The following is a 26,337-nucleotide window of genomic DNA, read 5'->3' as shown; positions in this document are numbered from 1 at the left end:
TTGTTTCCTTAATTTTAATATAGTGGTTTCTGGTTAATTGTGCCATTGATCAATTGGGTCAGCCACTTATTTGGGCTAACTCTTAAAGAACAAAAATTAAAAGGTGGGGTTTCCTTCATTTAGTTGGTACACTATGTGCTTAATTGGAGCAGGGGACTGTTGCCAAACAGTTTCTAATTAGCGTCAGTCCTGTGCACTTGCATGGCCGTTAGATACTACATGGTGCTTAGAGCAGATGGTTTTTAAATAGCACCAGTTGCATACATTTGTGTTCAAAAAGCAGTGATTTTTGTTTCTGATAGTTGCTGAGAGATAAGCAGTGAGGCAATTCTGCTCACTGCATTTTCAAGCATTCAGTCTTGGAGATGTCAGAGGCAGCCTGAAGTGAAATTAAAACAGTTTCACTAGTTCAACAAGTTAGGTGCTACAAAAAATTTGAAGGTATCAACAATCATCTTGAATGTTACAATGAAAATGAAGATTTGGAGGAATCAATCATTGAAAGGATTGTATGAACACAGTGCATTATCTACACAAGGTGTCTGCTCTGATTTTGTTCGTTTACAGTCATTCAAAAAACACAACAGCATATACTGGGTTAATTCCTCCATTGATAACTACTGTATTAGGAATTAATACATAGCTTTATAGTATTGTATCGATAATGTTCTAATTTGTTCTGTTTTTTTATATTTAAATACTCAATTTGTTGCTCAGTTAAATGGCAGTTTTTCTTTTTATTACATTTTAACTATTTCCATAAAAATTCAGCTAATTGAGGCAGCTGCTTGAGTCAAAATGCCTTGGTTCTGATATGTCCCAATTAACTAGAATCTACTGTACTATGTTTAAGTTCTGTTACAATTCATGATTGCACCACTTTTTCTGTATATTTGTATATTTGTTTTCAAAGTTCAAATTAGATTTATTCTCAAAATATGTATACAGTATACAATGCTGAAATTCATCTTCCCCATAGACAGTCACAAAACAAAGAACCATGGAACCAACACAATCAAAGTAAAACATCAAATGTCCCCCCACCACCCACGTGCAAAAAAATTGCACAAACAGCAACAAAAATGATTGACAAACACAGAATACAAAACACAAAGGGCATATTTCAGTACAGTTCCGTGTAGTGTTCATTAGCTGCAGGCTGCCTGATTCAAAACTCACCCAACAGTTGTGACAAAAAAAGAGCAATCAAAAACTAGAACTAGAAATAGAACACATCATAAAAATGGAATTAAATTTTCACATCATGGATTATATTTTTAAATGCTTCCCATTGTATGCCTCCTATCAATACATTTCCTCGAGCTTTCTAAAACAACTTACACCTCATCTTTTCATAGTTAGTTTAGAATGGAAATGATGATTTCAGAATTCACCACAACAACATAGCATCCTATTATCATCACTCCTTAGAAGCCCCTTAATAATCTTATTAATTAACCCTTGCACAGGGCTAGATCTAAAGTTTCCTGTATCCCCAGCTGATTCTTCAACATACTAATCTAGAAATAAATCTTGTGTACATTTCAGCAACTCATCCTCTGCATCGTTGGTATTAATTTGATTTCCTCAGTCTACATGTGCATTAAATAGATTACAGGATGTGGTTACATGGGAGGTAAGATTTTGCGGAGTTATGTTTTTTAACAATGGTAGAGGCTGTATCAGTTTGTAGATGGCTAACTATTATGCATATTTCATTCACAGCTTTTTCAAAAATTGTGTACTGTGGACAGTTTTACTCAGTCTCTGTGTCAATGCACTTGGCAAAGGAACCATTGCATAATTACAGTTGGCCCTCCTTATCTGCAGATTCCGCACGCGTGGATTCAACCAACTGCGGATCGGGAAAACCTGGAAGTTCTCTCTCCAGCACTCATTGTTTGAGCATGTACAGACTATTTTTTCTTGTCATTATTCCCTAAACAATACAGTATAACAACTATTTACATAGCATTTACATTGTATTAGGTATTAAGTAATCTAGAAATGACTTAAAAGTACAGGCAGTCCCCGGGTGATGAATGAGTTCCATTCCCAAGTCCATCTTTAAGTCAGATTTGAAGTTGGAACAGGTACATCCAGTATTATTTACAGTCAGTTAGTCGAACGTTTTTCTTAGTATATAGTACATATTTTACCTTTCTGTGCATATAAAACACTTAAGAAACATACGTATTTCAATAATTAAACCACTGTGTTGCTTAGTAATAATTGTAGCTTTCATCGGGGCAGGGCCTTTCACATGCTCCATTATAATTGTTCCAATCGTTGACCGACTGTAGCCTAATTCTTTTCCAATGACCAATGGCATTTCACCTCTTTCCGATCACTTTATTACTTCCACCTTATTTTCATTCGTGATCATGTTTATTTTTGTGAACAGAAACACTGTGGATTCAGAGCTTCACTGCCGGGTCCTAATGTCCACCGCACTGAGACATGTTAAATAAAGTTCGGGGTTCCGCTGGGTCCTAAAGACCACTGCACTGTGACAGGTTAAATAAGGGACTTGAGCATCCATATTTTTTGGATCCGCGGGGGGGGGGTTCTCGGAACCAATCGCCCGCGGATAAGGTGGGCCGACTGTATAGCAGAGTAGTGGACCGAAAAGTCTTTCCTTTTGGAGTAACAAATCAGTATCAACACTTTCTTGGTTCACTCCCACGCCAAGAGATCGAAGGCAGTTGTCGAGTAACTCTCCGCCAAGTCTTTTTTAAAAAATCGTAACGCCAACACTGAGTGGATTTTTAATCACACACCTTTATCACTTATTAGTTGCAAGGGGAAAGTTCAGCTCCACTCCCATCAGGGATGGTAGGAGACCCCAATACACTTTTTACAAGGCATTCTTTTTATACATGAAAGGGAGACGAGGTTACTATTTCCAGTGAGCACAGTCCTTCCAATACATTCATTGCGGTCTGCCATTTGTGGTTGATTCATCTCTGCTACTTCCTTACTCTTGCACGATGTTCATTACAATGGGTGTTGGCATTCATGTATTCATTTTGTAAGCGTATTTCTTACAGCCGTGTACTTATTGCAAAATAATAGCTCAGCATTCTGGGATTCTCTACTCTGTTTTGTTGCTTCAAGTGGTTACAAAAAATAAAGTTCAATACATATTTCCAAAGTCATCCAGTGAATATTGATTTTCAGATTGTTTCAGACAACATAAAGATTAAAATCCTCAGATTAAGACCCGACCAAATTTACTTAAATCATTCATGGTAACCACATGGATAAACAGTGTGCCTCACCACCATTCACCTGAAGTATGACTGACAGTGACAAGTCCTGCTTACTTTTTGCAGATTGCTGTTCTTCAAAAGAAGATAGTAGATGTGGAAAGTAAGTTCCATGGACGTGAGAAAGAACTTCTTGAACAGTTGGAGAACTGCCAGTTGAATGAGAAGAAGTTCCTGGACAACAAACACGGCCTGGAAAAGAAGCTGCAGCAAGCCCAGGAGGAAGCAGATAAGCTGATGCTGAAGATTTGTGCCATGGAAGGCCGCATCACTGGTCTTGAAGCTGAACTGTCTAAAGTGGAGGCTGCCAAGAGGGATATAGAGTTCCAGTTAGATAGCTTGCACTCCACACTGAGGAGAACCTTGGGAATTGGACGGTCTGGCCGTAGTCCATCACCGCGGAGACCTCTCTCTCCCACCAAAGGTACCAAATCAGACAGAATACATTTCTGTTCACATAACCATTGCCGCTGTTTGTAAGTTTGCTTCTTACTGTACCAGGATTTCATTGTTCTTGAACACTGATTGATAGCCTCTGCCTGATTTGATATATCAGCACTGTCATATCTCTACCCTCTTATCTTTCTAAGTTTATCCTATTCTAATTAAATTTCTGTACTTTTCACTTTTCCAAATTTGATCTTCATTGTGATCACTGTTCACAAGCCTCTCACACTTATTTTTAAACACACCTGCTCTATTTTGTTTCTTTCTCCCATGGTAGAAGTTCTTTCTCCGTTGGTAGGAGTATCAAAAAGGACAGTGGATTGCTTTAATGACAGAGGAAGGAGTCTTAAGAGAGTTAAGGGAACAGCTGATATCTGGCACTCACTGCCAGAGGAGGTGGTGGAGACAAACTGAACTATCACATTTAAAAGGCAGTTAGGCTGACACTTGAATGGGCATACCAGGACCGGTGTTGGAGAACATAAAGGTTAGCATGGACACGTTGGGCCAGATAGCCCTCTCTGTGTTGTAAGATTTAATGACTGCACTGCCATCACTGAAGCACTGTAACATCAACCAGACAGTCAGCCAAACTCCATTCAAAAACGACATGAGAGTTAGGGTGCAGTCTTCCAGCTCCCTGCTTTTATTGCAGACTTAATGGCAGGACATAGTGAATAAGGAGTGAAACTGAAAAACAACAAAATACAGTGCAATTATCACATTTTTCTAGTCACACAAGTAAATATACAGACATAAGTAAGAACTTAGTTTAGTTTACACAGATAAATATTATAAGATTCCAACAAGTAGATACTCCAGGTAAATAATAAATAAACCATTAGCATCCAGGTTAGTGTCTAAAAAACTCAAAATAACATTCTATTTCAGCAAAACCTTACATACTTTTAGCTCAACTTCTAAGCAATATAACAACAGCTTACAAGCAATGCTTCTGCTGAGGAAACAACAGGATGGCTTTGAATAGAACCTTTGTTCACTCCTAACATAAACCTGTTGCCCTCTGCAAGTCAATGAGTTTTTCTACTTATTACTTCCTGGCTGCACAGGAAATGACCTAATACAGATCAGAAACTGCTCATTAAAATAAAAGCTGTATGTGCTTAATCACATAGAAAAACATAAATGGATTGCCCAAAGGGCAGAACAATGACTTTCCAACCTTGAAACAGTAGAAAATTCTTGCATTGTGTATCTTCGAAATCAGATCTTAGAGATTGTCTTCCCCTGTCAGTAGGAGATAGTTTTAAACCTTGCTGGTAGCAGAAAATAGTTTAGCCTCACTTAAGGATTTTTTTTAACTGTATATCTCTTTTATCTGTTGATTTCTGAGTGTTTTGTGCCTTTCCTAGTAAATTATCTGACTATGGGGTTGGGTAAACAAAGGGGAGAGTGATCAGGAGGGGAGGAGAAATGGTGTTCACAACATGTGTATGGAATCACAGTGCCTACCACCAGGAGCGCAAGGCAGGCTACATCGATCCAGCCATCTTGTCCATTCAGTTTTAAATGCCTATAGATGTAGTGGTGGTGCCTGAGGACTAAAGTATAACAAATGTTACACTGTTGTTCAAATCAGGATGTGAGGATAAAGCCAGCAGGCACAGGAGATTGGATTGCAGAAGACAGAATCGGGAGCAATACAAAAAGCACTAGAAGATCTCAACAGGTGGAGGGAGATGAACAGTTCATGCTTTGGGAAGAGGCCCTTCATTGGCAAATAAATGAAAAGTAATGTGAGGAAATTGACTTTTACACAACAAGGGGCAAGATCTAGAATTCATTTGCTGAAGTTATAGAGGCACTTACGGTATTCAATTGTCATATTCAAAGGAAAGCTGTAAATTGTTCAATAAAACAAGAATTTGCAGGTCAGTAGGGAGAGGGTGTGGAGATGGAAGAGGATTAATTTTGTGCATGGAGGTGGTGTGCACTCAGCTGGCCATTTGGCCCCTTTCTGTGCTGAAGCTATTCTGTTTCCATTTCTGTGATGAATTGAACTCTGTGTCCTGAAACCCCAGGATCTGACAGTACCTTCGTTGCCACCACCGATGGATGGGACAGCCCAGTCCCACAAGCGGGATCCCCCGGTCACAGCCATTCCAGCTCACCTTACCGCTCGGTGTCACCTGTCCGAGGCAGGCAGTACGCGGCGGACATCGACCCAGAGGTGGTTAAAGGTGCACTGCAAGACTTCCTGCAGGAACTTCGTGGTGCACAAAGGCAAAAGGTGAAGTATCTCAGAACTCTCTGTGGAATAAATTGATCTGTATTTATATGTGACACACAAATGATCCCAGTGCAGCAAGGTCCATGTAGATAATGCATTTAACACAGGAAATCTTCAGAGACAATTCATGATGGAAATTGAGAAGCAGTCGCTAAATTTCAAAAAATAAAGACAGACATTTGCATTAGTGTAACACATTGGTAGATTAAATAGGCTCTGTAATTTACCTTGTCGTATGCAGATAATGGTGAAAAACTGCAAAGGAGAATTGCTGGGCCTGAAAGTGAATAAAATGCATGGATGCAGGAAAACATAGAGGGGGCTGGCATGGACACTGTGGGTCAAATGGCCTTCTTCATTATACTTATAAAGGAGTAACTTCTGAAGCAATCTCATATGGAGCAACACACACAAAATGCTGGTGGAACGCAGGAGGCCAGGCAGCATCTATAAGGAGATGCACTGTCGACGTTTCGGGCCGAGACCCTTCGTCAGGACTAACTGAAAGGAAAGATAGTAAGAGATATGAAAGTAGTGGGGGGACAGGGAAATGTGAAATGATAGGAGAAGACCGGAGGGGGTGGGATGAAGCTAAGAGCTGGAAAGGTGATTGGCGAAAGTGATACAGAGCTGGAGAAGGGAAAGGATCATGGGATGGGAGGCCTCAGGAGAAAGAAAGGGGGAGGGGGGAAGCACCAGAGGGAGATGGTGAACAGGCAGAGTGATGGGCAGAGAGAGAGAAAAAAAACAACTAAATATGTCAGGGATGGGGTAAGAAGGGGAGGAGGGGCATTAACGGAAGTTAGAGAAGTCAATGTTCATGCCATCAGGTTGGAGGCTACCCAGCCGGTATATAAGGTGTTGTTCCTCCAACCTGAGTTTGGATTCATTTTGACAGTAGAAAAGGCCATGGATAGACATATCGGAATGGGAATGGGACGTGGAATTGAAATGTGTGGCCACTGGGAGATCCTGCTTTCTCTGGCAGACCAAGTGTAGGTGTTCAGCGAAATGGTCTCCCAGTCTGCGTCGGGTCTCACCAATATATAAAAGGCCACACCGGGAGCACCGGACACAGTATACCACACCAGCCGACTCACAGGTGAAGTGTCGCCTCACCTGGAAGGACTGTCTGGGGCCCTGAATGGTGGTGAGGGAGGAAGTGTAAGGGCAGGTGTAGCACTTGTTCCGCTTACAAGGATAAGTGCCAGGAGGGAGATCGGTGGGAAGGGATGGGGGCGATGAGTGGACAAGGGAGTCGCGTAGGGAGCGATCCCTGCAGAAAGCAGAAAGAGGGGAGGAGGGAAAGATGTGCTTGGTAGTGGGATCCTATTGGAGGTGGCGGAAGTTACGGAGAATTATACGTTGGACCTGGAGGCCGGTGGGGTGGTAGGTGAACACAAGGGGAACCCTATCACGAGTGGGGTGATGGGTGGATGGGGTGAGAGCAGATGTGTGGGAAAGAGGAAAGATGCATTTGAGAGCAGAGTTGATGGTGGAAGAAGGGAAGCCCCTTTGTTTAAAAAAGGAAGACATCTCCTTCGTCCTGGAATGAAAAGCCTCATCCTGAGAGTAGATGCGGCAGAGACGGAGGAATTGTGAGAAGGGGATAGCATTTTTGTAAGAGACAGGGTGGGAAGAGGAATAGTCCAGGTAGCTGTGAGAGTCTGTAGGCTTATAGTAGATATCAGTAGATAAGCCTTCTCCAGAGATGGAGACAGAAAGATCAAGAAAGGGCAGGGAGGTGTCAGAAATGGACCTGGTCCCCCCCCCCCCCCCACCCCCAGCCCTTCCCACCGATCTCCCTCCTGGCACTTGTCCTTGTAAGCGGAACAAGTGCTACACCTGCCCTTACACTTCCTCCCTCACCACCATTCACGGCCCCAGACAGTCCTTCCAGGTGAGGCGACACTTCACCTGTGAGTCGGCTGGTGTGGTATACTGCATCTGGTGCCCCCGGTGTGGCCTTTTATATATTGGTGAGACCTGACGCAGACTGGGAGACCACCAGAGAAAGCAGGATCTCCCAGTGGCCATACATTTTAATTCCACGTCCCATTCCTATTCCGATATGTCTATCCATGGCCTCCTCTACTGTCAAAATGAATCCAAACTCAGGTTGGAGGAACAACACCTTATATACCGGCTGGGTAGCCTCCAACCTGATGGCATGAACATTGACTTCTCTAACTTCCGTTAATGCCCCTCCTCCCCTTCTTACCCCATCCCTGACATATTTAGTTGGTTTTTTTCTCTCTCTCTGCCCATCTCTCTGCCTGTTCTCCATCTCCCTCTGGTGCTTCCCCACCCCTCCCCCTTTCTTTCTCCTGAGGCCTCCCGTCCCATGATCCTTTCCCTTCTCCAGCTCTGTATCACTTTCGCCAATCACCTTTCCAGCTCTTAGCTTCATCCCACCCCCTCCGGTCTTCTCCTATCATTTCGCATTTCCCCCTCCCCCCACTACTTTAAAATTTCTTACTATCTTTCCTTTCAGTTTGTCCTAACGAAGGGTCTCGGCCCGAAACATCAACAGTGCTTCTCCTATAGATGCTGCCTGGCCTGCTGTGTTCCACCAGCATTTTGTGTGTGTTGTTTGAATTTCCAGCATCTGCGGATTTCTTCGGGTTTGCTCATATGGAGCAATCTCATATGGGCCAGATCAGACAACCAAGTCAAATATTCTTCCCTGAAGAATATTAGTAATAGTTTGGTAACTTACTGAGCTTTGCACTGCCAGGCTCTATATGCCTTCATGGACAGTCAAGACAACTTTTAAGACTTGTTGTTGGCTTCCTCATTTAGGATGAGGCTCATACTCAGCTGGTAAAACTGACTCAGAAGCTGTCACAAATGGAAACTGAGCGAGAGCGGATGAAAGGACACATTCAACAGCTCCAGAAATCCCTGACCGAGGCAGAGGAAGGTGAGTGGCCTGATCTCTTAAGTGATCACATGAAGCCAGACTGGTTAAGAATGGGTAATCTTCTATCCTGAACCAGTTGGGTGTTTACAACATTCCAGTTTACAGCTGCCCAATCTTTTAACTCATTTAAATTTTACATTTCGCATAGTGGGATTAGAACTGGGATCGCAGGATTATCATTCAAGACTTTTGGGTGAACTGTTTGCTAACTTAAACATAGCATTATCACCATACTAAACAGGATTGGTTACATGGACTGTACTAAATTAGCTTGATCACCACTGGAGTGACAATGGAAAGCATAAGAATGGGATGCTGGAATTCTTGTTCCAGACAAACTGAAGCTCAAAACCTTATAAAATAAAATAAATAAAAACAGGAAGTTCTGGAAACACACAGCAAGTCAGGTAATACCTGTGGAGAGAGAAGAAATTCAGATCTTTAATCCCCTGTCAGAACTTTGTTGGTGTGTGTGTGTGTGTGTGTGTGTGTGTGTGTGTGTGTGTGTGTGTGTGTGTGTGTGTGTGTGTGTGTGTGTGTGTGTGTGTGTGTGTGTGTGTGTGTGTGTGTGTGTGTGTGTTTGTGTACACTTTAAAGTCCTCAGTTGCACCAGTGAAACAAACCACCCCAGTACAGAACTCTAAATGTGTCATGGTCCAGTCCGAAGTCCGCATTCCGGTTCACGGTCCGGTCCGCGGACTCCGGGTCCTCCGGCTGTCCCTTTGTTTCGGTTGGACTTAATCATAAGCACCTGATGCTCATCTTGGGGCTGGGTATATCAGTAGCCCTGGGATTGAGTGTGGTTGGGGGGTTGTCTTGTCAAGATTCCCTGGGAGCAAATGGCCAGTGAAAGGCTAGAACGGCCACTTGCCATCTTTAGGCTGAGTTGGAGAACCATTACTTCTTGGAGCCTTGCTGTCAGTAGTCAAAGCTGTCACTGTGGTATGGATTCAGCTGTTTCCCAGGCCAGCTGGGTCAGCCACTCTGAACTAGGTAGGGATCTGGTTGTTTCTGTAGCCAGCCAAGGTTGCTGGCTGTAACTGTGACTCAGAGCAACCCCGATGCAGAGGTGGAACTGTCTGTTGTTCTTTGGTGTTTGTCTCTTCCTGTCCTTGCCCTGTGGGGTAAGTCTGGCTGTTCTGCCATTACCCGATGGATAGACCTGCCCCACCTTGGTGTGGAGTGAAAGTTGAGTCTCGGCTTGTCGAAGGAGAAGTCCTGGCTCTATGATAGATAGATAGATAGATACTTTATTCATCCCCATGGGGAAATTCAACTTTTTTTCCAATGTCCCATACACTTGTAGCAAAACTAATTACATACAATACTTAACTCAGTAAAAAAAAATATGATATGCATCTAAATCACTATCTCAAAAAGCATTAATAATAGCTTTTAAAAAGTTCTTAAGTCCTGGCGGTAGAATTGTAAAGCCTAATGGCATTGGGGAGTATTGACCTCTTCATCCTGTCTGAGGAGCATTGCATCGATAGTAACCTGTCGCTGAAACTGCTTCTCTGTCTCGGGATGGTGCTATGTAGAGGATGTTCAGAGTTTTCCATAATTGACCGTAGCCTACTCAGCGCCCTTCGCTCAGCTACCGATGTTAAACTCTCGAGTACTTTGCCCACGACAGAGCCCGCCTTCCTTACCAGCTTATTAAGACGTGAGGCGTCCCTCTTCTTAATGCTTCCTCCCCAACACGCCACCACAAAGAAGAGGGCGCTCTCCACAACTGACCTATAGAACATCTTCAGCATCTCACTACAGACATTGAATGACGCCAACCTTCTTAGGAAGTACAGATCCTAGTCTGCCTCCAAGCTCCAGCCTCCGAGTTATGCAAGCCTCAAGACCCCAGCCTCAAGCCTCCAGCTCCAAGAATTCAGGCTTCGTCACGTCTTCACATGGTCTGGGGCCCGAGCCTGAGTCAAGACCCAGGTTCTGGGCCCTTGTCCAGTCTCGGGCTCGGAGTCCACACTCAGGCTCCTTGTTCCCAGTCCCTCGTCCTGGTCCTGCTTCCCTAGCCTAGTCTGTGACCTGTCCTGTCCTTTAGTTTTGTCCCGTCCTGTTCCTAGTACTTCAGTGTCTGTGTCCTGCATTTGGGTCCATTCCCAATGCCCCCCTTTATGACAAAATGATCCTTGTTCAGAGCAGAGAAGTTTCTTACTTCCCCTATACTTCCCTTTACAGAAACATATGTGCTTCCACAAGAGTTATCTTTCCTCTCTTTAAATTCCTGGGAGTATTGGCTAGTCCTCTGTACAGCAGTATCCCATAAATTAACCCAGTGAATCTGCATTGCATCATCCTAAGGGTATATTCCATAGAGACCATCAAAATGGCCTACAGTACTCAAATGTGTGTATAATTACAGTGAAATATCCTTACTTTGTTGGCACAAGAATGTGTGTTGTGTTGGCTGTTAACACAAGCAACGCAGTTCCTTGCATGTTTCGATGTACACATTATGAATAAATCTGAATCTGAATCTTTGTATTCCAACACAAATGAAACAAAACACATCACGCCAGTTGTAACAAAGGCCAACATGCTGCTTGTCGTATTTATCACTTGCTTTATTTCCACGTTAACTTGCAGCATTTTGTGTGCCACCGCACACTACATCTGACCCCTTCTGTGAGCCAACATTTTCTTTTATTTGTCATTTAATAAGTATTTTGTTTTCAAGTCTTCTGACCCAAGCTAAATAACATATTTCTCCATATTATACTCAATTTGTTATCCTTGTGCTGTTCAGTTAAATTGTAGCTACTCACTTGCAAGCCTGGATAAATGGCACTGCCCTTTCATCTGTCATTACAGTTGGGCATTCTACTGATCCTCTGTACTACAAAAATATTTGTCTGCCAAGCTTAAAAAGACTAATTTATGTGTGTAACCTTCAGGTTTGGCCCGCATGCGTTTGTTTAGGGGAAGACAGCCTCCAGCCCAGCCAAACTGAGAAATCTTGTTTGTGTGGATGCTGCATGATGTGTTGCCGGGTTACGAATTTGCACTGCAAAATGTCAGACAGACACCATATGCAATTAAACAAATGAGCTTTATAATTCTTAATCTGACTATAGGGTTAGTAAAGAAAATGAGAAGAAAAAGGGTGCACATTAATGAAACAGTCTAACGTGCACGTTGAAGCTCATGGTTCCGCCCAGTCGTTCCCCATCAAACTCTTCCGAGCGTCGTCAACTCTCGAACCCTTGCTCCAAGTCCACTCAGTCCTGCAGTCTACCGACTCTCTCCACTTGCAACTTCTCCCTTCATCTCTCACGGAGAAAAGACCACGAATACCTTCTCTCAGACACACAAGAAGAAACGACATGCCTCTCATTGGATAGCACACATTCTAAAGCCCCTGTTATCTCTAGTCATAGTACAAACACTGCTGCTACAGAGAAACCATTACATTAGCAGTGAAACATTACAGAGAAACCATTACATTAGCAATGAAACTTTACAGAGCGTTACACTCTCCCCCCCCCACCAAATTTAGTCATGTCCTCATGATGTTGAGATAATTTGCCAACCCTTCCTGCAAAACACACAGTCCAACCCAGGTGTAAAAGGCAGTGGCATAGCTCCCCAAAACAGTAGGGGCCACACTCTGTTACCCCATTGCTACATAGGCCAACCTATCCAGTGGTCTAATTCTCTGAGACCTCCACACCCCCTCACCTAATTCTTCAGGTTCTGACACTACTGGGGATACTTATGGTCTACCTGTCTGGTCAACCCATCAGTCCTTTCAACCCCCAAATGTCCAGAATCATCTGAAGTGACTTCAATGCAATCCTATCACCTATCACTCATGCTCACCTGCAACTTGGACCCAAGCCCCACTTCATTGTTTGCAGGGTCACGCTGCAACCTAGGCTATTCACAGATAGACCCTCCACCCACCAATTTCACCTGACTCAGTCTCTTCCTCAGTCAATGGGGAGTTAGCAAAAGGTACAATATACCACACATCCAGGTCCTCATCTCCGAATCAATATCCCTCTCAAGGGTGGGAGCCGGCCTAAACTCTGCTGCTGTTGGCCCTGCAGTCACCCCGCATCTCCGCAGAGTCCTCTTACTAGGTGTAGGCTTCAGGTCGGGCTCTGGGTCTACCTGCGCCTCTTGTCCCAGAGGCAGAAAATGGTTCCGATGAAGAATCTTGACTGGCCCATTTCCATCCTCTGGTTTCACCTGAAAAACTAGCAGGTTTGCCATCTGACTCTCCACTACCCAGGGTGTAGCTGCCTAGTGATCAAACAGCTTATGCTTCCCAGGTAGCTCCAAATTCCTTATGAGGACTTGGTCTCCCAGTAGGAGTTGGGAGGACCTCACCTTTTGATCCTACCACCTCTTATTTCCTTGATTCTGCTTGGCAGCTGCAACCTCAGCTAATTCATAAGCCCTTTTCAGTTTCCTTCTCATATCAGACACATACTTCAGATAAGTCTTCAGTGGTAGGTCGGCCCTCGTCAGTCCCAAAACAAAGGTCAATGGGCAACCACGCCTCACGCCCAAACATCAGACAGTACGGTGAGTACCCGGTAGCTTAATTTGGGTACAGTTGTAACTGGACCAGATGTCCAATATGTTGACTCCACCTCCTCTTCTTGCTGATCTCCAGGGTCCCGAGCATGTCTATCAAGGTCTAATGAAACCTCTCTGGCTGGGGATCACCCTGTGGGTGATAGGGCATGGTTCTCGACTTCTCGACTCCAAGCATGCCCAGTAACTCATGGATGAGCCTGTTCTCAAAAACCCATCCCTGACCACTATGTATCCACCTGGGACGGCCATAATAAATTAAATACTTCTCCCATTACACTTTAGCCATTGTGGGCGCCCTCTAGTCCTTGGTAGGAGAAGCCTGCGCAGATCTGGTGTAGTGATCTGTGATGACTAAGATATTCGCCGTGTTGTCGGCATTGGGTTCTGTTGACAGGAAATCCAAACAGACCAGGTCCAAGGGCCCCGCACTCTGCAAATGGGTCAAAGGAGCTGCACGCGTAGGCAGTGTCTTCCTCCATATGCATCGAATGCATGACTTGCAGTATTTTTCGACCTCCAGCTTCATCTGGGGCCAGTAACACTGGTCTCTGATCAACCCATCAGTCCTTTCAACCCCCAAATGTCCAGAATCATCTGAAGTGACTTCAATGCAATCCTCTGATACTTCTCCAGCAGAACCAGCTGGCAACGCCGAGGTCAGTCTAAAGGTAACGTGACCTGGTTCCTCAACTCAAACCAATGCCATTCTCTCAGTAATGGAGGTACCACTGTATGTTTCATCTTCACCGCCTGAGCCATATCTCCCCTTTTGACCACTAACCAATTCTTACCAATGCCCGGGTTATCTCGCTGAGCAGCTGCCACTTCCAAAGGTCTCAACTCCGGTAACTGGCTTGTTTTCAGGATAGTCAGGTTACAGTAAACTTGTGGAATGGCGTCATCAATTGATCCCATCTGAAGCTCCCAATTGATCCGCTGCTCGATCATGCCTCTCTTTTGCCTCTGCCGTCATGGTGATGGCAAACTGACACGGGGCAGGAAAGCTTTCCCACTCCTCGTTCCTGTCCAGTCCATCATGTGCCCGTTGGGACAAAGCATCTGTATCAATGTTCCGGCTCCATGGTCGGTACTTCAGGCTGAAATCACAGGCAAACAACGCTGCCAACCACCGATGGCCTGTGGCATCCAGTTGCACCGAGGTCAGGATATAAGTTAGGGAGTTGTTGCCCGTCCTCACCTCAAATTTGACCCCACAGAGGTAGTCACTCAGCTTATCCACCACCACCCATTTCAAAGCCAGAAACTCCAATTTGTGTGTGGGATAGTTTTTCTTAGAGGGCGACAGACTCTGGCTGACAAACACAACAGGTCTCAAACCGGTGCCCTGATACTGATACAGGACGCCCCTAAACCCTTTCAGCTGGAATCGGTGTGCATTTCATACGGCAATCAGCGCCTGGGTCAGCAGCTCCTTCAGCGACTGAAAGACCTCTTCACATTTTGCATCCCACCTCAGGCCAAAGGGCTCTGACGGGCTAAGATACCCTCCACCCTCCCTATTTTCCCTTTTATCCCCCTCCCTTTCTTCACTAAGGGAGGGTAACCACACAGAAGCTGATTCAACGGTGACTCACTTTCACGTAGCCCTTCACAAAGAGCTGAACTCGAGGAATGAATGCAGAGAGCTCACAGTCTGAGGTCTTGGCCAAGTGGTCACTACCTCTCTCTTAGCCAGATCTGTAGCTACACCCTCCGTGAGACTATGTGCCCAATATAGCTAACAGACATTAGCACTTGTCCAGGGAATGTTTTAATCCTTCATCTTTCAGGCGGCCCAGCACCTTCTGTAGCATCACTTCATGTTCTTCCAAAGTGGACCCAAACACTATAAGGTCATCCAGATACACCACTACCTCAAGTAAATTCATATCCCCCACCATCTTCTCCATGATCTGTTGGAAGTTTGCAGGGGCTCCCAATATGCCCTGGAGCATCCCCTGAATCCCAGGGGACATTTAAATGCCATCTTCTCTTTGTCGCCCTCGCTCATGGGGATCTGGTAATATCCACTCCTCAAGTCCAGAACACTGAACCATTTTGCACCACTCAGACAGGCCAGCATGTCTTCAGTCCTCGGGATAGTATACTGGTTGGGGACGGTACGCCTGTTCAGAGTCTTATAGTCCACACACATCTGTACCTTCCTATTCTTCTTTGTGGCCACTGCTATTGAGGATGCATAGGGGCTTCGGGACTTGGTGATGATCCCAGCTTCCTTCAACTTACACAAATGCTGCCAAATGTCCTCCACCTCGGCAGGGGACAGTATCCTTGACCTCTCTCTGAACAGGGTGTCCTCAGTCACCCGAATAGTGTGACAAGTGCTCTTGGAACAACCTATATCAAACTCGTCAGTGGAAGAGACACTACCAGCTTCAACGTCTTCTCTACCAATCTCCTCTTCCCACTCGCAGGAACTGGAGAGTTCCAGAAGTTGAATGACTCAGCAGGCAACTTCCTTCTTTTGTCCAATAGTTTCTCCCCAGCTTGTCTTACAAGGACACTAGACGTGACCGTCACCAGGAACAGATGCGCCAAGGGCATCTCCTGCTTGAAGTTGACCTCCCTCTTCGTAGTGTTCCTGACAATCACTGCCATCCTGCCCACCTATAAGATCCAGGGTTTCTACAGTTTGGGCCTCATCAGTACCCCAGCCAGAAATCCTGACTCCCCCTCGTGGTCTTCCAAAGCATTCACCAAGAGGGTCTCACTCTTAGGCACCAGAAAATTTAGCAGTCTCCATCACTCTCGCTACTTCCGTGGGCCATAACACAATTGGTTTCGATGGGTGAACCATGCAGTCCCTCGTCTAAATTCGGTATCTGGCCCAGTGCAGCCACACATTTCCTCAAAAGCAGCTCGAAACACTGGGTGCATGGACAATGTTCCCAGAAAGTTCTCACCAGCCTTCTCCTTGCAGGCCCCCATTAGCCTCTTCACAATAGGGGTGTTGGTCCCCACCAGAATTGAAACACCACCCTTCTCAATGGGGTCCGGACAAACCAGCACCAGACACTCCCACATCGGCCTCTGAGGACTCCAGCTTCACTGACAAGTATCCATCATACGGATAATCACCAGCACTAAGATCCCAGATCTCCAGTGCCCTGAATGGTGTCAATGGTAAATGCTTCAGATACCGGTTGTAAAACAAATGGTACAACAACGTGACCTGCGACCCGGTGTTGAGTATGGAAATACCCTCTATCCGTAGCGACACACTGGAGCATGGACCCACTAAGTATTCAGGAATAGGTCCTTTCGCTTTCGGGAGTTCCTTGGTACATTGCTGGGAACGTGTTCCCCCAGAGACACCAGGCCGTTCCCTCACTGGGTCTCCTCTAAGTTTCCCGACATCTCTCTCTGCTTAGGTACCCAGGGACTCACTCTCCAAGGGGCTTCCCACCATTCACACTCCTGCCTGAAGTGTCCCTCTTCACCACAGTATAACAAACAATACCCGCCTCTCCCCATAACATGGAACCCCGGCCACCCACAGCCCACTGTATAGTCCGTCCCCTTAGGGGATCCCCCTCTCCATCAGTCCCATCATAATGGGGGGGTGGGGGTTCCACACCCACTTTTAACACCCAGGACATCTCGGGTCTCAAGTCTGCCATGATCTCCTTTACCATCCCTCGGGTTGGGTTAGCCGTGGTCGTTCCACCACCCAGGGCTACTACCGAGGACTGTACCCTGCTGACAGAGCCCTCCCACACCTCCAACATGTTCTCCTCCTCACATACCCCTCTAATCAGCTCAACAGAAGAGGAAGTGGAGTGCATCTTACAAGACAGTTGGAGACCCCAAGAAATCAGGCCCTGGGACTGGGCGCCCTTGGCTATCTAGTCCATTCTCAACCGCCTGAATGATCCCTCTGTGCCACAAGCAACTTAGCTGCCTCTCAAGCCAGAAAATGTAAGCAGAAAGCTTCTCCCCGTTTCTCCTGCTGCATGTTCTGAAACACCGTCATGAGCTTCATTGGGCTCCCTGTCACGCCAACGGTGTTCTCCAGTACTCCCAGATAATTGGCAGTGTTGGCTAGGGGTTGCTGTGTTTTCATAACTCTCATCACGTCAGCAGCCAATCCCCTCAAACTCCCAACCAATCTCTGTCACTTTACATCATCAGAGCACTGCCACTCATCTGGCAACTGAGAGGTCTGCCCCACCCAAGTCTCATACCCCTCTTCCCCCTCGGGAGTGGGCGATATTCCAGAGAATATTCTTAGCTTCCAGTGGGGACCCTCTGCCTGTGAACTGGACCACTTATTCACCGAAGAGGTTAACGGCTCAGAACTCTCACTCTTCCCTAGGGGACAGGGACTAATTAGATATTCCAAATCCGACCACTCCTTCCCTTCACTCCTCTGAAATGATAGAATCCTGTCTTTGAAGTCTCTGCTCCCAGCTACGGGAAGCTCGACATGTGATTCGGCTCGCTCCGCTATACTTCCCTCCTCCCTGACAGTATGGGCAGGCCATGGTCCTGTCTCCCCAAGGCACCGATAGCAGTGGGCAGTTCCACCGCCATTACATCAGTGCTAAAACAAGGTCTGAGCCTGTCATTTTATCAAACCTCCATCCTGCAATCGTGGCTTTGCCAACAGCTTTAACAGTACTCAAAAGTGGAATTAACAATTCATCTGGAGTACAAATATCCACCCTAGTCAACATGCACACATTAGTTACCTGTAACCCCACAGAGGCATACCCCGGTAGCATCCATACCAGCATGCAACCCACTAGTTCAATGCTCAGGGCAATCGCACAACCTCATAGGAATCAATCCCGGATGAGCCCCCACATTTGTAACCCTCAGGGTCGGCCGGCATGCACTGTCTAGGGGAAGACTGCCTCTGACCCAGCCAAACTGAGAAATCTCATTTGTATGGATGCTGCATGATGTGTTGCTCAGTTACAAATCAGTACTGCAAAATATCAGACAGACACTATACAATTAAACAATTGAGGTTTATAGTTCTTAATCTGACTATAGGGTTAGTAAAGAAAAAGGGCCCATTTTTTATATAACAGTCTGATGTGCATGTTGGAGCTCATGGTTGTCCGTCCATTCGTTCCCCATCGGCCTCCTCTGAACGTCGTCGACTGATGGACTCTCACTTCAAGTCCACTCCATCCAGCATTCTACCAACTCTCTCCACTTGCATCTTCTCCCTTCATCTCTCACCAACAAAAAGCTCACAAATACCTTCTCTCAGACACACAAGAAGAAACAACACACCTCTCATTAGATGGTGCACATTCCAAAGCCCCTGTTATCTCTAGTCATAGCACAAACACTGCTGCTACAGAGAAACCATTACATTAGCAGTGAAACATTACAGAGAGGCCATTACATTAGCAGTGAAACCTTACAGAGCGTTACATGTGTGCTTCTGATTCTTAACCATACTAATTTATTATTGCCAATCCCACTGTTATTTATCAAACAAGAAAATCTAGATATTACTCATTCAATGATATCCTGCTTATTATATCATAAAATAAAACCCAATCAGTTTTGGCAAACATGATTTCCCTTTAATGAAACCATTATCTAATTAATTCACTTTAGCTGTGTCTTGTTGACATCCTTTTAGTAGCGAGCAGCAGCATCTCTTCAAAGGCTGATGTGAGATGACTGGTCTATAGTTGCCTAAACTCTCTCTACCCATTCTTGAAAGTGACAATTTTCCTATTCTCCAGCCCACAGGAATCTTTACAGATTTTTTCAATGATTACTTTTAAAGCAATCACTTTTGTTATCTCTTTTGTTGTCCTTCTTATGATCCTAGCATGTTGGTCATTGGATCATTTGTCAATTTTTAATCCCATTAATTTCTCTGTTACATACTCTTTACTGATATCAAGTCCTTTACTCTTGTTAAATTATTAGTTTTCTACTGGTTCTACAGGGAAGACCAAGAACCATTGGCATCTTGTGCCATTCTCATTCCTGTTTAGTTTTTTACTTCCTTTACTATTAATATTCTATTTTTTCCTTTGATGTTCTTTTTCCACAGTTGTTGCAGCTTTAATTATTTTGATAATTCATCAGAATCAGAATTGGATTTAATATAATCGGCAAACGTGAAATGTGTTGTTGTTGCAGCAGCAGTACATTGCAATGAATAATAATAGAGAAAACTGTGAATTACACTAAGTGTATGTTTGTGTGTGTGTATATATATATATACACACACACATACATGCTCACACTTACTTATTTATTAAATAAATAATGCCAAAAAAAAAGACAGTAGTGAGGTAGTGTTCATGGGTTCATTGTCCATTCAGAAATTGGATGGCAGAAGGGAAGAATCATTGTGTGTGTGCCTCCAGGCTCCTGTACCTCCTTCCTGATGGTAGCAATGAGAAGAAGGCATATCCTGGGGTGATGGGGTCCTTAATGATGGATGCTGCCTATTTGAGGCATGACTCGTCGAAGATGTCCTGGATGCTAGGGAGGTCATGATGGAGCTGATTTGCGTTCACAGCTCTCTGCAGCTTACTTCCATTCTTTGCAGTGCCCCCCACTCTCCCCATACCAGACGATGATACAAGCAGTTAGAATGCTCTGCATGGTGCATTGGTGGAAATTGGTAGTGTCTTTGCAGACATACCAAATCTCCTCAAAATGAAATATAATCACTGCTGTGCCTTCTTCATAACTGCATTGATATGCTGGGCCCAGGATAGATCCGCAGAGATGTTGATACCCAGAAACTTGAAATTGTTCACCCTTTCCACTTCTAATCCCTTGATGAGGACTGGTTTGTGTTCCTTCATCCTCCCTTTTCTGAAGTCCACAATCAGTAACTTACTCTTATTTACCCCATCCCTCTGTATCATTCTTTTTGCTCACATTTGATGGTTTCTAAAAAATAACACTACACTTACTGGAACCATTGTAATCTAATCTAATGTAATCTTTTAACCTAATACTATCCTCAACATCTTCAGTTACCCTGAGAAGTGTCTCTTCTCCAATGATGAATTTATTTCTCAAATGTATGTTTGTCCTAAATGAAAATAAAAGAAGCTACAGATTCTGAGAATCTAAAATAAAAACAGAAAATGCTGGAAAGATGTTAAGTATTATCCTCAAACAATTCAAAACTATATAAAATTGTGATCACTTTCCCTTTTGGGATCCCTTATCACATGATTAACTAACCCTGTCTCATTGCTCACAGTGGGGTATGAAATAACCTGCCCTTTCGTTTCCTCCATGATCTAGTGTTTAAATGAACCAAATACAATTTATGAATTTGTTTTTCTAACAAGCAGTTTGATTTACCTATCTTTATAAATATTAGTCTCCCGTACCTCTCCTACAAGCTTCTCTTGAAGAGAGTGTCTGTTGTTTATTAGCTGTTCCCATCAGTGTTTCTTGTTCTTACTTATCTCCATCATCCTGACCTTTTGAACCAATGTCATTCCTTATTAACATGCCTAATTATCCTGCATTCTTGTTTTCATTAACACCGTCACACAGCGTGGAAAAGGACCATATGACCCATTGCGCCCATGCTGACCAGTGGGCACCCACCCATATTAATCCTGACATTTCACCCGTGCTTTCTAACGCTGGTCGCAAGGTTTGAAAATTGCTCTCGGTCCAGCTATTTAATGATGCAGATTTGGAAGGGATCGAGGCGCGCGGGCTCAGAGATAAAGTATGTGAGCCGGGGCAAAGGAAGAGCGATGTTTTAGTTCAATCATGGAATGGGATGGAGATGTTTAACAACCTTCACCCCTTAGTCCATAACTCCTATGGTAGATATCTGAGGTGGAACAGCTGGATGGCTGGAGACTTGTATCTTGGCACTTTGCCTCTGAAGTTCCAGACTCTCAGTTTCCTTACTTTGTTTCAAAGGGAAGCGTGGATTGGAAGGACGGTTGAGCAATGCTCAGACTGCGCTGGTGCTGCAAGAAGAGACCAATAAACGCGCAGAGAGAGAGAAGAAGGCCCTAGCTGAGCGGGTAGCCACTTTGGAGCAGAGTCTTCAGTCATCTGAAGGGGAGAGGCAGGCTCACCAGGTAAGAGTTGTCAAAGGGGCAGTTGGTCAGTGCCCTACAACCAGCACAGAGCTGATGCATCAGTGTATTTGGTCTAATACTCACATTGTTACCCATCGGTCCAAGCAATGATGTTTACTGTGCCCTGGAGTTGGCATTTGACCCATATCCCTCAAAATCTTTCTATTCATGTGCCTGTCCAAGTTCAATTTAAATGTTGTTAACACACATGCCTCTAACCATTTCCACTGGCAGCTCAGTCCATATATCCTATTAAATCTCTCCCCTCTCATCTTAAACCTGTGCCCTCTCATTCTTTGGTACCCAACTTTGGTAAAAAGACTGTGTAAATTCACCCTATCTATGCCCCTCTTGATATTATACATCTTTATGAGATCACCCCACATCTTTCTACACATCACTGATATTAGCCTGCTGAGCTCCTATCGATAATTCAGTTCCTTGAATCCTGGCAACATTGTTGTAGATATTTTTCTGCACTCTTTCTAGCTTAATGGGATCTTTCCTATAGCAGGGTGACCAAAACTGAATACAATATTCAAAGTTCAAAGTAAATTCATGATCAGAGTATATATATATGTCACACACACACAAAATGCTGAAGGAACTGAGCAGGCCAGGCAGCATCTTTGGAAAAGAGTAGACATTTCAGGCTGAGTCTCTTCAGCAGGACTGGTGAAAAAAAGATGAGGAGCCAGAGTTAGGAAGGTGGGAGAGGGAAATAAACAAGGTGATAGGTAAAACCATGGGGGGGGGAGGAGTAAAGAGCTGTGAAGGCGATGGGCAGACAAGGAGATAAGGTGAGAGAGGAAAAGGGAGATGGGGAATGGTGAAGTTGGGGGAGGGGCATTACCAGATTGCCTGTCCATCACCTCCACTAGTGCTCCTCCCCCTTTTCTTTCTTCCATGGCATTCTGTCCTCTCCAAATATGTTTGTAGATTCACCCTTCTCCAGCTCTGTATCTCTCTCACCAATCAACTTCCCAGCTCTTTACTTCACACCCTTTCTCTCCACCTCCTGTTTTACCTATCACCTTGTGTTTCTCTCTTTCCTCCCTCACCTTCTTTTTCTATTTTTTTCTTTTTCAATATTTTTATTAATGTTCACATAGAGTACATGAGGATACAGTTGGACCTCCTTATCCTCGAGGGATTGGTTCCGGGACCCCTCGCGGATACCAAAAAAAGGTGGATGCTCAAGTCCCTTATTCAACCTGTCTCAATCCGGTGGACCTTAGGACCCAGCGGAACCCCAGACCTTATTTAACCTGTCTCAGTGCGGTGGACATTAGGACCCGGCAGCAGAGCTCTGAATCCACAGTGTTTCTGTTCATGAAAATAATCACGATCACAATTGAAAATAAAGTGGAAATAATAAAGCAATCAGAAAGAGATGAAACACCATCGGTCATTGGAAAAGCATTAGGCTACAGTCGGTCAACGATCGGAACAATTTTAAAGGATAAAGTGAGAAAAGCCCTGCCCTGATGAAAGCTACAATTATTACTAAGCAACACAGTGGTTTAATTATTGGGTTTTGGGTTTCTGATCCTCCACATCAACCGGGCACGGATGGAGAGCGCGCTCGGGAGCGATCTGTCACTGGATTGAACTCGGGAATTTCTGTTCCCGAGCCTGGTGCTGAAACATATGTTCTTAAGTGTTTTATATACATAGAAAGGTAAAATATATACTATATACTAAGACAAACGTTTGACTAACTGACACTAACTAATACCGGATGTACCTGTTCCGACTTACTTAGTAAGAGAACTTACAATTTTTTTCGATCCCGATTCACGATAACCTACACACATCCTCCCGTATACTTTAAATCATCTCTAGATTACTTATAATACCTAATAGAATGTAAATGCTATGTAAAGTAGTTATTATACTGCATTGTTTAGGGAATAATGACAAGGAAAAAAAGTCTGTACATGCTCGAACAACAAGTGCTGGAAGGGTTTTCTCGATTCACGGTTGGTGAATTCGCACATGCAGAACTCCCGGATATGGAAGGCCGACTGTATATATTATGAATCAAAAAAAAGATAGAATAGTACCGAATACATTATATTTAAATCACACTTGCAATCGTAGTACCCGATATTCATAATCAAACACATACATTAATTAAATGTAATTTGAATTGTAATAATTTTATTATAAAAAGAGAATCTAAACCCACTACGAAGATTGAAGCTGTTTGGTAAAGGAAGAAAGATGGAAAAAGATCCTTATCACATAATGATTTGTGTTATTAGCCAACATCTGTACTTCAACACCAAATCAAAGGTTTTGAAAATAGTTCAAAACTGGTCCCCACAATGTTTGAAAGTCTTGGTTAGAATCAGAATTTGAAGAATGGATCTTCTCTAAATTTAAGCGTGACATAGCATCACATAACCATTGAGCATGAGTAGGTGGAGCAACATCTTTTCATTTAAGCAACACCGCCCTCCTAGCTATAAGAGAAATAAAAGCCAATATATGCAAATCAGGTGTCTCCAAAGTTTTGCCTTTTTCTCCAACAATACCAAACAAAGCACTCAAAGGGACCACAGGGTCCACATGTCCAAAGACAAGCTATCTCGTTTTTATCCGGATATACCTCCCTATTGTGATAGATGTAACAATGGAGAGGCTTCACTAATCCATATGTTTTTGACATGTCCGAGTCTTGAAAAATACTGGAAAGAAGTGTCCAAGCATTTTCTGTACTTTTTAAAGTAAATTTTAACCCTTTGACTCCCTCACCTTCTAACTCTAACTCCTCATCTTTTTTTCTTCCAGTCCAGCTTGCTGAAGGGTCTTGGTCCGAAACATCGACTGTACTCTTTTCCATAGATACTGCCTGAGTTCCTCCAACATTTTGTGTGTGTTGCTTGGATTTCCAACATCTGCAGATTTTCTCTTGTTTACATATATGTCTCCGTATGTGACCTTGAGATTCATTTTCTAGTGTTCACAGTAGAACTGAAACATACAACAGAATCAATGAAAAGCAACACACACAAGATGCTGGAGGCACTCATTTCCATAGATACAGTCTGGCTTGCTGAGTTCCTCCAGCACTTTGTGTGTGTTGCTTGAATTTCCAGCATCTGCAGACTTTCTTGTTTCAGAATCAATGAAAAACAACAACAACTAGTGTGCAAAAGAAGACAAGCTGCACAAAAATTGATTGATTGATTAATTAATTAATTTGATTGATAATACTGAGAACATCAATTGTAGAGTCCTTGAAAGTCAGTTCATAAGTTGTGAAATTCGTTCAGAGTTAAGGTGAGTGAAGTTACGCAATTTATGCTGGTTCAAGAACCTGATTGCTATTCCTGAACTTGGTTGTGTGGAACCTAAGGCTCCTATACTTCCTACCCAATTGAAGACTTGAGAAGAGAGTATGGCCTGGATGGTGTTGGTCCTTGATGTTGAATGCTGCTTTCTTATGGCAGTGCTCCTTGTAGATGAGCTAATTTGTGGAGAGGGCTTTGCCTGTGATGGACTGGGATGTGCCATAATTTTTTGTAGGCTTTTCCGTTCATGGGCATTGCTGTTTCCATATCACGCCATGAAGCAGCTAGTCAGGATACTCTCTACAGTGCAACTCCAAAATGCCAGTATTACAGTATTCCAAATGCAGCCTCACCAATGTGTTGCACAACTGCAAAATAAAATACTAATATCAAAACTCAGTGCCATAGGTGATGAAGGCCAGTATGTCAAAAGTCTTCTTCACTACCCAACTTGCAACACTACTTTCAGGGAACTGTATACTTATACTCCTACACTCCTCTAGTCCATAACACTCCCCAGGGTCTTACTGTTCTCTGTGAAGGTCCGACTTGAAAGTTTTCAGTGTTGATGAACATCGTCAGTTAAATAATGATATAGGAAGTAGATGTGATGTACTAGAAAAGATCAGAAAGAGATTAATATTGGTTTTGAATGAATATAAAGTTGAAATAGGAAAATTTTAAATCAATGATTATTACAAGAATTGTGCATATTCAGCATTTCCTCCAATTTACAAAGGTAATATATATTAATTAAGATAATAAAGTTAATCCTTTAAATTTGTATCACTTTCAACAAGGGCATTTATCAGGAAAATTTGGCAGTTAGGTTAATTGAAAAAACATTCTTCTTAATGACTTCCAGCTGTATTTCTAAGACATATTGTTAAGCTGATGGAAACACTTGGATTGGAAACTGAAATAATTGAGTCATAGGAAGATACAGAAAGAAACAGGCTCTCACGAGCATTGTACTGACCATCAACCGACCATTTGCACTAATCCTTCACTAACCCATTTTATTCTCCCCAAATTCCCATCAAATTTTATTTCATTCCAGGTTTTACCATTTATCTACACACAAATGCAGCTTAGTGCTGTTGGTGAGGTTATCTGACCAAAAGTCTTTTGCATTTGTAGTGATCCTCACATAAAATGATCATGTATGTAAGATGTAAATACGTAAGCATCCAAATCAAATTTATTACCACTCTCTTATATGATATGAAATTTGGTGTTTTGCAGCAGCAGTAATGTGCAATAACAAAATAAATTACAAAATAAATGAATAGTGCAAAAAAAGAAAAGAATAATGAGGTAGTGCCATGGACCATTCAGAAATCTGATGGGAGAGAGAAGAAGCTATTTCTAAATGGGTCTTCAAGCTCTTGCACCTCCTCTGTGATGGTAGTAAAAATGAAAAAATGCTATGTTCCAGGTGGTGAGGCTTCTTAGTAACAGATAATGCCTTCTTGAGGCACCACCTCTTGAAGATGTCCTCAGTGGTGGGGAGCAATGTGCC

General features: G+C 43.6%; 1 protein-coding gene across 1 annotated transcript in view; it reads left to right on the top strand.

Annotated features, from left to right (window-relative positions):
- Positions 1–26,337, top strand: part of LOC140725332 (uncharacterized) — a 348,409-nt gene that overhangs the window by 246,604 nt on the left and 75,468 nt on the right. Inside the window, exons 27-30 of the mRNA XM_073040660.1 lie at positions 3,336–3,693; positions 5,759–5,967; positions 8,770–8,890; positions 21,353–21,516. Coding sequence (XP_072896761.1) covers positions 3,336–3,693; positions 5,759–5,967; positions 8,770–8,890; positions 21,353–21,516 — 852 coding nt within the window. The remainder of the gene's footprint in view (positions 1–3,335; positions 3,694–5,758; positions 5,968–8,769; positions 8,891–21,352; positions 21,517–26,337) is intronic.

The sequence above is a fragment of the Hemitrygon akajei genome, chromosome 3, assembly GCF_048418815.1.
Source record: "Hemitrygon akajei chromosome 3, sHemAka1.3, whole genome shotgun sequence".
In the NCBI taxonomy this organism is placed as follows: Eukaryota; Metazoa; Chordata; class Chondrichthyes; order Myliobatiformes; family Dasyatidae; genus Hemitrygon; species Hemitrygon akajei.
Note: the sequence above shows the minus strand (reverse complement) of the source record. Positions and strands in the feature narration are given on the sequence as shown.